The sequence below is a fragment of the Budorcas taxicolor genome, chromosome 1 (genome assembly GCF_023091745.1).
Source record: "Budorcas taxicolor isolate Tak-1 chromosome 1, Takin1.1, whole genome shotgun sequence".
Taxonomy (NCBI): domain Eukaryota; kingdom Metazoa; phylum Chordata; class Mammalia; order Artiodactyla; family Bovidae; genus Budorcas; species Budorcas taxicolor.
This window is the reverse complement of record NC_068910.1, coordinates 2,926,894-2,941,019: the sequence shown is the minus strand read 5'-3', so window position 1 is coordinate 2,941,019 and position 14,126 is coordinate 2,926,894. Positions and strand designations below refer to the sequence as shown.

General features: G+C 57.0%; 1 protein-coding gene across 1 annotated transcript in view; it reads right to left on the bottom strand.

Annotated features, from left to right (window-relative positions):
• Nucleotides 1-5,892: 5,892 nt before the first annotated feature.
• SLC6A6 (solute carrier family 6 member 6) overlaps nucleotides 5,893-14,126 on the bottom strand; it is an 81,206-nt gene continuing 72,972 nt past the window's right edge. The window contains exons 10-14 of the mRNA XM_052653033.1: nucleotides 12,651-12,788; nucleotides 11,516-11,618; nucleotides 10,843-10,943; nucleotides 9,569-9,739; nucleotides 5,893-7,247 (exon numbers count right to left, since the gene is read on the bottom strand). Coding sequence (XP_052508993.1) covers nucleotides 7,107-7,247; nucleotides 9,569-9,739; nucleotides 10,843-10,943; nucleotides 11,516-11,618; nucleotides 12,651-12,788 — 654 coding nt within the window. The 3' untranslated portion in view covers nucleotides 5,893-7,106. The remainder of the gene's footprint in view (nucleotides 7,248-9,568; nucleotides 9,740-10,842; nucleotides 10,944-11,515; nucleotides 11,619-12,650; nucleotides 12,789-14,126) is intronic.

The window sequence follows — 14,126 nt, the reverse complement described above, 5'->3', positions numbered from 1 at the left end:
TCAAAACACAGGAATAGTGGCACAGAAAACAGACGTGACCTTCAATGCGACAGGATGGAAAGCTCAGAAATAAACCCGCACACTTGCAGTCAGCTAACACACAACAGAGGAGGCAAGAACGCATAGAGCTAGGGCATTCTCTAACACCATATGTAGAAATAAGCTCAAGATGGAGTAAAGACCTCGAAATAAGACCATATACTATAAAACTCCTAGAGGAAAACATCAGCCTAACACTCTGACGTAAACCGCAGCAGGGCATTTTTGGATCCATCTCCTAGAGTAATGGAGATAAAAACGAACATAAATAATGAGACCTAACGGGGGAGCCTGGTGGGCTGCCGTCTCTGGGGTCGCACAGAGTCGGACACGACTGAAGCGACTTGGTGAGTGAGTGAATCCAACTGAAGAGCTTTTGTCTGGCAAAGGAAATTGTAAACAAACAGAGACAACCTATGGACTGGGAGAAAATATTTGCAAACGATGTGACTGACAAAGAATTAATTAATTAATTTCCAAAATATACAAACAGCTCATACAGTTTAATATGGGGAAAAAAAACCCCCCAAAACATCCAATCAGTCTTAGCAGAAAACATAGTTATTTCTCCAAAGAAGGCAAACAGGTGGTCAACAGGCATATGAAAAGATGTTCAACATCCTTAACTGTCAGACAGAAATGCAAATCAAAACTCCAATGAGGTATCACCTTATACGCATCAAGATGACCATCGTTCAAAAGTCTAGGGACTTCCCTGGTGGTTCAGCAACTGAGACTCTGCCTTGCAATGCAGCGGATGCAGGTTCCACCCCCAATCGGGGAACTAGGACCCCGCAGGCCACGGGGCATCCGAGCCCATGCAACTCCAGAGCCTGTGCAACCAGCCAACTGCTGGGCCATGTGGACCCCACAGGCCTCAACTGCCATGCCTGTGTACCGCCAAGCACCCAGCCTGCAGGCTCTGGAGCCCACGTGCTGCAAAGAAAGATCCCACAGGATGCAACTAAGACTCCCCCAAAAGTTTTGTTTTGTTTTTTTTAAAGTCTACAAATAATAAATGCTGGAGAGTGTGCGGAGAAAAGGGAACCTTCCATAAAAAGAATGAAATAATATCATTGGCAACAATGTGGACGGACCTAGAGATTAGAGAAAGACAAATAGCGTATGATATCACTTATTTGTGGAATAAAGAAAGAGAATACCAATGAACTTATTTACAGAACAAAAATAGACTCACAGACATAGAAAACGCAGTTATGGTTACCAAAGGGGATGAGGCGACGCATTAGGAGTTTGAGATTAACACACACACCGATACATAAAATAAACAACAAGGACTTACTGTATAGGACTGGAGAAGGGAACGGCTTCCCACTCCAGCATTCTTGCCTGGAGAATTCCCTGGACAGAGGAACCTGGCGGGCTACGGTCTGTGGGGTTGTAGAGAGTGGGACGCGCCTGAATGACTAACTCATTGCACAGCGCAGGGAACCGTACTCAGTATCTTGTAATAAGCTACAGTGGGAAAGAATCAGAAACAGCAAGCACGTGTGCAGATAACTGAATCACGTCACTTTACACCTGAAACTAACACAGTGCTGCAAATTAACGGGTTGTTGCTGTTTAGTCGCTAAGCGTCCCACTCCCTAGCGACACCTCTGTCCGTGGGATTTCCCAGGCAAGAATCCTGGAGTGGGTTGCCATTTCCTCCTCCAGGGGATCTTCCCCACCCAGGGATGGAACCTCTGTCTCCTGCATTGCAGATGGACTCTTTACCATACCACTGAGCCACCTAAAGAAAAAAAAACAAATTCCCTTCCAGATTCTCCCAACGGCCTTGGAGGTGGCTGCATCGTCACGCCAGGAACAGAAAGGGGTGCTGGAAGCGGAGAGGTTACGGAGTTTACACAGGTAGTCAGGGATGGACCAGGACACGAACACGGCCACGTGGTTCGGTGCCCGGAAGGGGCGGGGAGCGAGGTTTTACTCCAGCGTTGTGTCTGTGTCAGGAGTTAGGCAGAAGCGTTGTTTTTTGGGTTTCACTTCTTGTTTTGGTCTCGGGAGTGGGGGAAAGAGCCCTCAAGCCCCATGACCTCGCACACTCAGAAAGCTGGGTGGGCCAGTGGGCGTGAATGCCGCCCCAGGTGACCCCCTGCCCCATGACTGCAGGGCAGCCAGCTGGTCTCCCCGCCTCGGTTCTCCCATCTGTACCAGCGGGCTGGGCTCACAGTTCCTGAGGCCAACCGTGGCGACGCCAACCCTGGCCTCGGGGTCCTGATGGCTGTCCCTTCTGAGGGCCCAGTGTCCGCGGCCCCGTCCCGGGGGGCTGGTCTCTCACAGCCGCCCCACGTTCAGCACCCCCGGGCCGTGGCGATCAGAGCCCGGCCAGGGCGTTAGTGCCGGGGGTGCCTGGTGCCGGCGCGTGGTGGGCAGCACCTCCGGTGGGCCCGCGGCGCTTTCGATCAGATGGCCCCCCTGGGCCCAGGTGATTGGCCGAGCCCTATTATTAGAAGCCGCTGAAGCCGACCAGGGGTTCGGGGGCCCGAGTCCCACCGCCCACACTTTCAGGGACCCCTGCGCCCTGAGGCAGACTGTCCCCTCTTCACTCTACTGCGGAGCCTCGCCCCACGGCCACAGAAGCAGCGCCCAGAACCGAGGTCCCCTCCGAGGCGGGCGGAGCCCTTTCGTCACGATTGCCAAAAGCCCCCTGGGAACCACCAGCAGGCCTCCTGACTGCAAACTACGCAGAAATGCTCACCCTGGCACTCAGCCTAGGTTGCTCTGAAGCGTTTGTCGCTCAGTCGTGTCCGACTCCTCTGTGACCCCATGGACCGTAGCCCGCCAGGGTCCTGCATCCATGGGATGCCCCAGGCAGGAATCCTGGAGTGGGTAGCCCTGCCCTCCTCCAGGGGATCTTCCCAACCCAGGGATCGAACCCACGTCTTCTGCATCGCAGGCAGTCTGTACTGTCTGAGCCACAGGGAAGCCCCAACTAATCACCTAATGCCAGCCTTCCAGCAGGAATTTTCTGTCTTGAGACTGTAAGAACTGGCTGCTAACCTTGCCTCGGCTCTTCTTGGTCTGTTGCCTTCGTTATCTTTGCTATCTGTTCTCAATAAACCCACTCCTTTCTGAAATACTCCGTGCCTGGAAATTCTTTTCCAACCAGAGCTGGGACTCCAGAACAGTCACCTCAGTGTCTCCAACCTGAGAGAAAAACACCCCGCTCTGAGGAATGTCCCCGGGGCAGGGCTGAAAGCCCTCCGTAAATGGTAAAGAGCTTGCTAAACGTAAAGAGAAACGGCTGCGTCAGAATGGAACCCACACGTTTCGGATTTTAAAAGGAAATTTTATTTTCATGTTATAAGGTGATTACAAACTCCTCTAAAAAAAAAAAAAGCAAAGATGAATTTAAAATATTGATATACATAGTTATCTAAAAAGCCAAAGAGGAAAAGAAACACCCTGCAAAATACAGGGATTCGTATCAGAAAACATTTATACACAAAAGCTTGTATACAGCGAGACTGAATTACACACCAAGGATCTTATTCAAATACAAATGCTCCTCAGAAGACTCTCTTGTTGCTTGATATATATTTTTTTCTTTTACAAAAGTTTAAAATATCTTAAAAATAGTTTGAAGTTTCAAAAAAAGTCCTGATGAACCAGACATTTCTGGAAGGAGGCAAGGACCCACGTTCTCAGCTTTCTCTTGTGCTAAATACAGTCACAGTTGCTAGGGATTTGAAAATTAATTGGGTAAAAAAAAAAAAAAAAACCACAATGAAGGAGACATCTCAATTTGAAGTCACATACATAAGATGCTTCAGCAGCCCCCCTGCCCAGGGAACACAGCAGAACGTGTCTGCAGCGACACCCCTGGAGAGGGCGCCCCTCGGGGACAGAGGCTGCTCCCTGGCGCCTGGTGTCCATGCCCCTCTCCGAGTTTTGATGCCTGAGCTGTGTCGTTTTGTGCTTGTTGGGTTTTTTGCACAGTGATATTCTCGGCGTCCACGCGGACGGCCTGGCCCCCCTGGCCTTGGGTCTGAGGGCTGGATGGGACCTCTGGCCACCTCGAGGGGGTTCCCTTGGGTTCTTTCCTGGCCAGTCTCTGAGGCCTGGGGGTGGGGAGGGATGGTGGGGGGGTGGGGAGGGCTGGGAGATGCTGGCTGGGCCCCTGACCACTGTGTGGCACCTGGGGACATGGGGCCAGGCTGAGTAGGACCCCCTTTCCCCTTACACTGCCCTCCTCCACCGTCTTGGGGGCCTGGGGTGAGAATGTGGGGCCAGAGGCTTTGCAGAGGGAGCTGCCCAGGGCCCAGAAACCATCCGAGGCTGCTCTGTGATGGCTGCGAATGTCCTACGTGGCCTCAGGCTAGATCCCTCCGTCTCCTGCATCCCAGGCTCCCAACGCCTGGCTCCCAGAGGCCTGCTGGGTTGGGGGCCAGGGGGGCCGGGGCTGCCTGTCCCACTGAACTGCAGCTTGGGGTCCAGCCGGCCCCTGAGGACACTCACAGGGTCTCCGGACTCTGGGCACGGAGCATGCCCTTTGCCATAAGGCTGGTCTTTGGTCTTCAAGGCGAACGTGCCCCTTTGCCAATGAGGGCGCTGACTGGGGGACCCAGGAAGCCTCTCCATCACTGGGGGCTGCAGTGATGAACAGGGCCCAGGCAGGCCCAGCTCCGCAGAGCATCTCCCCAGGTGAGACTGTCCTGGGGCCCGTCCCCATTTCCGCACCCCTAGAAACATCCTTTAAGCCTCCCTCTTGCCTCCCTTCCAGATCTGGCTGCGAACATCAGAATTCCGTCCCAGGCAGAGCACGGGCGGAGGGGTGGGGGGCGGGCTGCCCAGAGACAGGCGAACCAGACTCATGAGCTCCAATGACAAGTTTCCTTTATGCGGAGACGTCAGAGGCACACCTCATTACGCAAGGTACTCACAGAGCTGAGTTCTACGGATACACAGGAGCTAGGGGGTCAGGCAGGAGGCTCGCGACTGGGGCCAGGCGCCCTGGACCCGGTTTGGGAGAGTGGCTGACCTTCCTTCCAGGCAGGGCCTGGGGACTTGGTCTGCGTGTGTCTTTGGTCTAGAATTTGGTCTGGGAATCGTGGAAGAAGGGGCCTTTTTCAGGCCATTTCCAGAATGTTGCGATTTGCCAACCATCCCAAAACGCTGTGGCCTTTCACCGGGGTCTGAGGCCCCCCGACCCCCTGCACGTGACGTGTCCCCAGTCACTGACAGTGGTTAGTTTACTAAAGTTCTATAAGACAAAGGAGAATAGGTCACATTGCTACTCGATAAAACTGGGAAAAAACAAAAACACCACCCTCGACTCAGACACAGTGGCAACCGTAAACACACAGGGAGATGGGAACACAGACTCGCCGACAGTTTGGAAGAGGATGGGGCGCTTTTCGGCAGAGTATACGCCGTGGAGACAGGGGACTGCGACCACACGCCGGAGATGGGAGGCTCAGAGTGCCCCCTGCCCCCTGGGAGGGCGACACCTGAGGCCCCACCCCTGCCCGGGCTTGGGGAGGGGGGGTCCCAGGACTCACAGAGCCCCTGCTCTGAACGCTGAGCTGGACTGAGCACTCCACAGCCCCCAAGGCGTCACTGCCCTTCGTGCACGATGCCGTTTGGGTTTGCTTTAGACTCTGGGCTTGGAAGTGTCTGTTTAAATGGCACAGTTTAGGTCCAGATGCGGGCTGGGCGGGATTCTAAAGGTGGGGTGCCTTCCGTCCTGGTTCAGAGAGGGGCGCCCATTGGAGGGTGCCTGCCCTGACTCAGCCTCTGCCTGCAGTCCCCACCTACTGCACGCCTGACCCCGGCTTCTGCAGGGGAGGAGGTGAAAGCGCTATCTTAGCGCTACCTTAGCTCCCACGTGACCCGCGTGGGCTGCACCCGTGCCCGAGCTCGCAGGAGAGTTTGGGGAGCACCTCGCCCCAGTGACAGCTTGCTCCTGGCACTCCCTGCTAGGCGCCAGGGTGGCCCCTGGCCGGGGTCTTCAACAAGAGCCTCTGGGAGACGAGGACAAGCTGAGGGTGGAGAGAGGAGGGGAGGAGCATCCCCTCCCCTGACACCGGGCCCCTCCCGGGCACTTGGGCGCACATCCTTTGGTCCGCTGGCTCACCCCTCGCCCCTCACCAAATACATCACTCTTCTCCTACAGGCAGCTTTGAGAGATGCCAGCTGCGGGGTCGGCCGGAAGCTGATAGGAGCCCCTTTCTAAGGCAACAGACCCATCCGTGTGAGGTCCGGAGCCTTAAGACCCCTAGTTCCTACGGGGCCAGCCTCCACTCACTCCAGGGGACACCCCAGGGAAGGATGCCTCTCCCTCTCGCCCTGACTATCCACCCTCAATCCTGAAATAAAAGGGACCCTCCCGAGGCAGGGGTTCCCTGCATCTTAGCATCAGACTTTCACCGTTGGGCCTCCTCTGTGGACTCTGAGTCCCTTTACTTGAGGGGTTGGTTTACGGTTTGGGCATCTCTCTTGTTGGCTAAGATAAGCGTCACAAGGCGCCTTCCTCTCTCCAGCCCCCCGGGGTCTGGCCAGATAGCTGTTTGCTTCACTTGAACCAGGTCTGCAGGTACAACACCTTTAAAATTCCACCCAGTGTTCTGGTGGGGGGTGGGTGGCAGAACCTTCTGCCAGCTGCACAAGCACCAAAGGATTGCTTTTAAAAACGAGATCTATTGCTGGCAAGAGCTATTCAAGTGGTAAAAGTGTTTGAAAATCTCTATGTGTGTACACAGTTACATGTAAAAAAAATACAAAGAAAATTTTACCAAGTCCCCATAAAATACATCTAATTCCGTATGAAAGTTCTGCCTTGCCCCGGACAGCTGCCCGTGGGTTTGCTTTTTTTTGTACAAAACATCCCCAAATCAAAAGGAAATACACATACACACAACACCACACACGCACACATGCACACGCTCACACACACACACACACACACACACACAGAGTAACATTTTCTGTGACAATTGAAAAAATAAACAAAAACCCTAGTGCAAATTTAAAGCTCTGTAAACCTGGTCCTACGAGAATCTAATGTTAGTAAACAGCAGGAGAGCAGCCTGTCCGCCGGAGAGAGCTCACATCATGGTCTCCACGATGATGTGGGTGGGTTTCCTGAGCGTGTTGTTGACGGCCGTGCGGGAGCTGTAGGGCATGGCCCCCTCGCGCTCCACGGCCCAGCGGTTGGGTTCCCTCGGGGTCAGCAGGTACTTGAGTCTCTGGAGAAGGAAGGGGGCAGGTGTGGGCCGATGGTCAGGCCCTGCGGTTTCCCTCTTCACCCTGCGTCCTGCCAGTGTGCTGTGTGACCTTCACCAAACCCCTGCCCTCTCTGGACCTCCCATTTTTCATCCACTGGCAAACAGGGGCCTTGAACCAAGGTGCCCCAGGCCCTGAATGAGGGCAGAGCTCCCGGCGGGTAGCTTTCTTGGCCAAGTCCTGCTTGACACACCTGAGCACCAGCGGACTCATGCCTCCACACTCTTTCCCCCATAGAGCTGAAATACTCCTCCTTGGGATTCTTGTCCCCGCTATCTCCCTGATTTTGCGAAGCAGCTGAGTTTTTGCAGTTCGTATGCCTGAGGCTGGATGACTCTCTTGAGCCTCCCATGGCTCCCAACCTTCCCAAACTCCCCCATCTCCACAAGCTACAGGTCCTTCCCTCTCCGCGTCCCCGCTGGAGGCCTGGGGACCATGCTGCCTGTGTCTGCGCTGCCCTGCCCATCAGAGAGGCCAGAGGCTGGACCCCCGCCCGGCGCAGGGCAGCTGGTCCTTCCCCAGGTTGCCTGGTCACGGGATGGGTGAGGGGAAAAAAAAGCCCCTCTCAGGGCACCCAGAAAACCAAAGCAGAGCTGAGACTTGACCCAGGGCTCCCGCCACCCAGCCCACCTCCTGCCAGGTGGCCATTCAGAGGCTTCAAGAGGAAGCAGCGGTTAACAGGAAACCCTCTGTCTCGGCACCCACATTCACTGCAGGTTTATATCAAGGCTCAAAAGCTGCTTGGTAAAAGCTACAATATTTCATCTGAAAATCCAGATTTCCACCTGTTCTTTAAAAACCACAAGATCTGGCAAGCCGAGGCCCATATCTCCTTGATAACCCGGGGTGGGGGGCACGCCAGAACTGGGAGCCTGACCACCTCCTGGGATGGTGCCCGAGCCCTTGCCCCCGGTCCCCCCTTACCCCAGCTGGGGCGGCTGCCTGGGCCTGGGAGGAACCAGACTGGAGGCCAACACAGGTGGGTGGAGGCCGGCTGCCTTCAGAGGAGGGGACTTCGGGGAACTGTCAGGTCGGGTCTGGGGGGGGAGGATCGGATGTGACCCGGGGGGTGGACTCGAATTCCTCCCCGACACCAACCCCACTCTGCCCAACCTCTAAACTTGAGATGGAGCAGGATTTTAAAATTAGACTTCCAAGGGACCGAAGGCAGTGATCTCTTGGGGCGGCTATGAGCGCTGAGCACTCGGCACTGCCATCCAATGCAGCCAATTAACCCTTCAGCCTCTGGGTGGCAAGAGGAATTCCTGGAAATCCTGGGGGAGGGGCTGGATCTGTCCCAGGCACATTATGTCGGTGCTTTGATAAATGAGAGGGATATTCAGCATTCTGGCTGAATCCTGGGGTCCTTCCTTGTGGCCTCTGAGGAAACACAATGGACCCAGTGCGGCAGGAACACCCCAGAGGCTTTCCTGGCCCAGACAGACCCCAGCCGCACGGCTTCCTCCCTGGCACACCCCTGCCTACTTCCTCTGTCTCGGGAAGGCCTGGCCCCTCCTCCCCCAACCAACCCCCAACCAACGACATCTCCCCCCACAACCAGTCCCCTGCCCACAAGGAAACTGCCCAGCCCAGGAGGGAGCCAGGGCCCCCGGACATCCTGGCTCCAGATTTTTAAGAGAATAACAATAAAAACAGCCCAGAACAAAACAGTGCCGTCCTGGAGCCAGCCCAAGCCCAAAGGTTAAGGGCAAGTCTAAGAAGAGGATTTCTTGGAAAGAGCCAGGGCCTGCAGTCTCCAGGACTGTTGGAGGAATTTCAGAGAGGATGGCGGCAGGGTCCGGGGGGTGGGCAGGGGACTGGCAGGGAGACCCGTGGGGGCAGGGACCCTGGAGCCAGAGCTTCTGCGTGGTGCAGAGGTGGCTTCTCTCCGAGGGTCCGGCAGCAACTGGGGCCACCGGTCTGGGAAGGGGGACACCAGCGTGGGCTGGGCTCAGCCCTCCCCCCAGCTCCTGTCTCAGAAACAGCCTGGCCCCCTTGCTCTGGGGGTGAAGCCCTGGCTCTCATCTTGGCATCTGAAGCCGCTGTCCCTGGCCCGCTGCCCCTGGCCCGCTGCCTGGCCCCCAAAGGTGCCGCTGCTGCCCCATCTTCCCACCATGCAATCTCCTGCCCACAGCTTCAGCCGCGCCACAGGGCCAGGGAGGGGCCTGGGGCTCAGAGAGGGCCAGCGCGGTACCCCAGGTCACATAGCAAACTGCCAGCTGGCTGGCCTTCAGCATCCTGCCCCCGGCCCAGATCCCCCAGGCTGGGGGCCCCGGGTGCTTACCACGAGGAACGGCCCTTCGGTCTGGCCGAGGCGGATGATCATGGCCAACGGGACACACACCATGGAGGACAGGGCCAGGCACCAGCCCAGCCCGATGGCCCAGGTGGGGTACCTGTAGACTTTGTTGTAGGTCAGGGGCACATACTTGACGAGAGAGAAGATAAAACATCCCTGTGGGGAGACAAGCGGTGGTCAGGGGCTTCCGGGGCCAGGGCGGGGCCCACCCGAGGGGCCTACACTCTTTCCCCTCTGCTGATGGAGCGGCTGCCCTGCTCAGAACCCCCTGCCGCCCCCCAGGGCCTCCCGGACGCGAGCCGCTCCTCTGGCCAGCAATGCCCGGCCCCCTGCCCACTGCCCCTCCTGCATGGCCATGCTCCGGCTTGCCCGGTTTCTTCCAGCGTCTTAGCGCCCCTCACCCCGCACCCCCGGGACCTCTGGGCAGGCTGCTCCTGCCCACGGGACCGCCTTCCCGCATCGTCTCTGCATCCTGGCTGCCCACGTGACTTGAGTGGTAGAGAGAACTCCTGCTGTGCCCCTGCCCACCGGGGCGGAGCTGGGCAGGACCCTCAGGGTGCCCTTACGATGAACCGCAGACACGCACGTGTGCGCGTGTGCCCAGGTGCCAAGTCGCTTCACTTGCACCCGACTCTGTGCAACTCCACGGGCTGCAGCCCGCCAGGCTCCTCTGTCCACGGGGAGTCTCCAGGCAAGGATGCTGGAGTGGCTGGCTGTGCCCTCCTCCAGGGGATTTTCTTGACCCAGGGGAAAATCGAACCCGTGTCTCTTATATCTCCTGTGTCGGCAGGTGGGTTCTTTACCACTGGTGCCATCTGGGAAGCCCGCTGGCTGCTACAGCGGCTGGCATTTTGTGGGGGGCAGTCTGCAGCTCAGGTGAAAAAAGGGCACAGCCGCTCTCGGGGGTAAAGTGACGGCCTACGCGGTCACTGCTTCTCAGCCCCACGTCGGTCAGCCTGCTTGTTTAACAAATGGGGACACAGGGGCCCCACAAAAAGGGACACAGTGGCCTGGAGGCAGAGATCCCTGGAGGGGATCCCCCGGCACCCGGTTCCTAAACAAGGGGGACAGTCTACCCTCTGAGCTCCCCGTGGTCTGAGCGGACAGCGGCAGCCCGACCCCTGCCCCGAGGCCCTGCTGACACGGGTTTGTCGGAGGCCAGCACTGAGCTGACGCCGAGTTCCCGATGGGTGGGCGGGTGAAACCGTCAAGCCCTGGGGTAGGGACGGCTGCCCATGGCCGCGTGGAAGGACACTCACAGTACAGAGAAGCGGGGTGACCACGGCCCAGCAGTACTTCATCCAGGGCCCCGGCCGGTAGCCAATCATGTCCTCAATCCCATCGTAGAAGTTATCGCTGCCTGCAAGAGTCAGAGGCGGACAGACGGTGATCCGGCGTCCCAGAAGTGGCATCCGCCCCGGGAACCTCACGGCAGGGTCTCAAGGGCGGTGGGGTCGGGGTGGGGCGAGGAGGAGGGGGTGTCTCCAGGGCCTCACCCAGGTGTGTGTACCTCCACACCACACAGACCCGGCACGCGTTTATCTGAAAGGATCTGAAATTCACGGGTCACTGGGTAGATACCAGCCACCTCAGGCAGAGTCCCAAAGCCTGCTGTGGCCATCCCAAGGACTTGAGAAGGTCAGAATGGACCATTCCTGGACCCCAGGGGTGGTTCATCAAAGACAGACCCCTGCAAGGACAAGCTCTGTGAGTGTCAAGGTCACAGCTTGAACGTTCAGCCTGGGGAGAAGCTTCCACGTGGCTACGTTCAGTTGTGGTGAAAGGGGAGCCTGGAGAGGAAGGGTCCAGGCAGGGAACGGCCTTTGTGTTTGACTCAAAATGAAATTCCCATGAGAATTCTGTTTCTGGAGCTTCTAAAGAAAGAAGCCCGAAGGGGAGACTTGAGAAAAGTAGGCAAACGTCTCTACTCACCGTATATCCAGGCAATAGCAAAACATTCAAAGAACGCCACCCACAAAAGGCAGACACCGCTAGCTGCGTAGTAGTCAAAGAGCTGAAACACGTACATGCCACCCTGCGAAGAGAAAGCCAGAGGAGAATTTGCTATTTGGCCTCTAAGTCCCTCCATATATAAAGAGTTCTGGTCCGTCAACAAGAAACAGAAAGCCCAAGGTCGGGGGTGGAAATTGGGCAGAGGCCGTGAGGACCAAATAACTGTGTTAAAAGATGATTAGAAAGTGAAGTCGCTCAGTCGTGTCTGACTCTTTGCGACCCCATAGACTGTAGCCTACCAGGCTCCTCCATCTATGGGATTTTCCAGGCATGACAAATTTAATTTAATTCAAAAAGTAAAAACTTAATTTAAAAAGCCACACACAGAAAGAAACGAAAGCAAAACATGTCTTTCCTAGCACAAAAACAAATGGGTTCGCTGGAGCTTGTTTCCAACAGAGGGGCTTAAAACCCTCGGTGGCCAACAGAGAAGATTTCAGTGAGACCGAGCTGCTCGGTGTGTGAACCTGTGATCTGCCTTTCAGGGGGTGTTTCTTACGGACACTTCGAGAAATGCATTTATTTTGAGTTCCGGGAAGGAAGACTGGGGCCGTGAAATCCTGATCTGGGGGTCGAACGCAACCCTGTGCTGGAGAGGGAGACATGGGTGGTGAGAGCTGGGGAGATGAGCCCACGGCCCAGGCTAGGCTCATACGCTCGGCTCCCCTGCAGACTGGCCGGAGAAGGGCCACTGCCCACAGCGGTGGGGATGGAGCTGCCGTCAAAGGGGATTTCAGCTGGAGCGCCTCTTCCCTTCTCAGGACGAGGAGGGCAGGAGGGCGGCAGGTGGCCATGATGTGGCCAGGGTAACAGGGAAGTGGGGAGGGGCTTCTGGCTGGAGGGCGGGGTGGTGAGTCACCTCCTGCTGCCCCTGGGTGGGGTGGGACCCCCAAAGAAGGGACGACCTCAGTCGGCCGGGCCCTCTCATCCAGCCACTGGGTAGGGGGGGACAGGGGGGCGGTGTGGCCTTGAACTGACCTGGGAAACACACAGAGCACCTAGGGCCCTCCTGGGGGCGGGGGTGGTCCCCTCATGCCAGGCGGGAGCCACCTACCTCGGTCACCATGATCAGCCCCAGAAGGTAGCTGACGCAGCATATGGAGGCGATGAAGATCTCTCGATGAAAGCCCTTCCTTAGCAAGGATGGGTGCAGATCAACCAAGGACGTGATCTGTCCTTCCACTTCCACAAACTGGGGAGGGAAGGAGAGCCATGAGCAGCAGGCCAGCAACCCCTTGGCTCAGAGAGGGGTGGGGTCGCGACCACGCCGTGGAGGGGCTCAGCGTGCTGAGTCCCGCCCCTCGGGCCAGGCCTGGTGGGCCCTGTAGGGCTCTCCAGATAGTCCACGCCCCTGAGGTCCCTCCGCCCGGCACACCTGCTGGCCGGTGTGTCAACGCGGGCAACCTCCCACTTGCGTCTGGGTTTTCCTGGAAGCAGAAGGTGGTGCACTCCTATTCCTGGGCCTTGGGCAACCCAGCCCGGCCAGGTACACAGCAGCACGTGAGCTGTGGGTGGTGACCCAGGCAGGTCTGGGCTTCAGTTCCCAGACTGAAGACACTTGGTGGTCTTTAACCCTGCGGGGACCGTGGACTCCATGGGAGGATTTCGCACACGCTGCATGCACGCCCACAGGCCTATGTGCATGAGTCCAATGCTGCCTGCGACCCCCGGAACTCATCCCTGGGCTCCCAAAGGTGATAGAAAGGCCAGTCCATAGGTAACCTTCGAGGGTGACCCTCAGTCTTTCTAAACCTTCCCATCGTTGCACCTAACAATTTATCCTGGGCTGGGGGACGTTCCACATCAGTCCATGGAGCCGCCTCGGCTCTCAGACGGGGGTGCTAACCCCATCCCGTGGATGCATATCGCAAGGATCTTAGTGGCTTCACGACCTCAAGTGAAGGTGCCCCGCAGACCGATTCCAGCTCCCGTGGCGGCCGACCTGGGCAGGACCATGTCTGTCTGTAGGCACCACCATCTGTAGCACAGCAGTCTAGAGGTGCAGTTTGGGGTGAAAGGGCACGCTGACACATTTTAACTGGAGTGGCCACAGCCAAATGGCTCGGCCAGCCAACACGCCCTCTGAGGTCATCGGAGTCCACTCGACATCCAAAAGCTAAAACCTCAACCCGTCGGCTCTTTCCGCTGGGACAGACACTGGGAGGTTTGCTCCCACAGCCTTCCTGCAAGACACGGCCAACCGCTGGCTTCTCTGGGAAGCATCACGGGAGAATCAGGGAACACACACACGGCAGCAGGTCCCTCCCGTGAGCTCAAAGGGGCTGGGAGTTCAGAGAAACGATGACCGAGAAGCTCTTGGAAGGGGTCCCAAGAGAACAGGGGTCAGGTGCTCAGACCTCTGATCGATGTCTCAGCCCAAGCGGCGCGGGGTCTAAACTGCCGGTGACCTAGAGCAGACCAGCAGCTCTGATGTTAACCTTGTAAAGGAGTCAGAGACAGAGGTTCTTTCCCTTTTTGAGATTTGAAAATCAAAGACAGGCAGATCCAGGGTCACTGAGAGTGAGGGCCA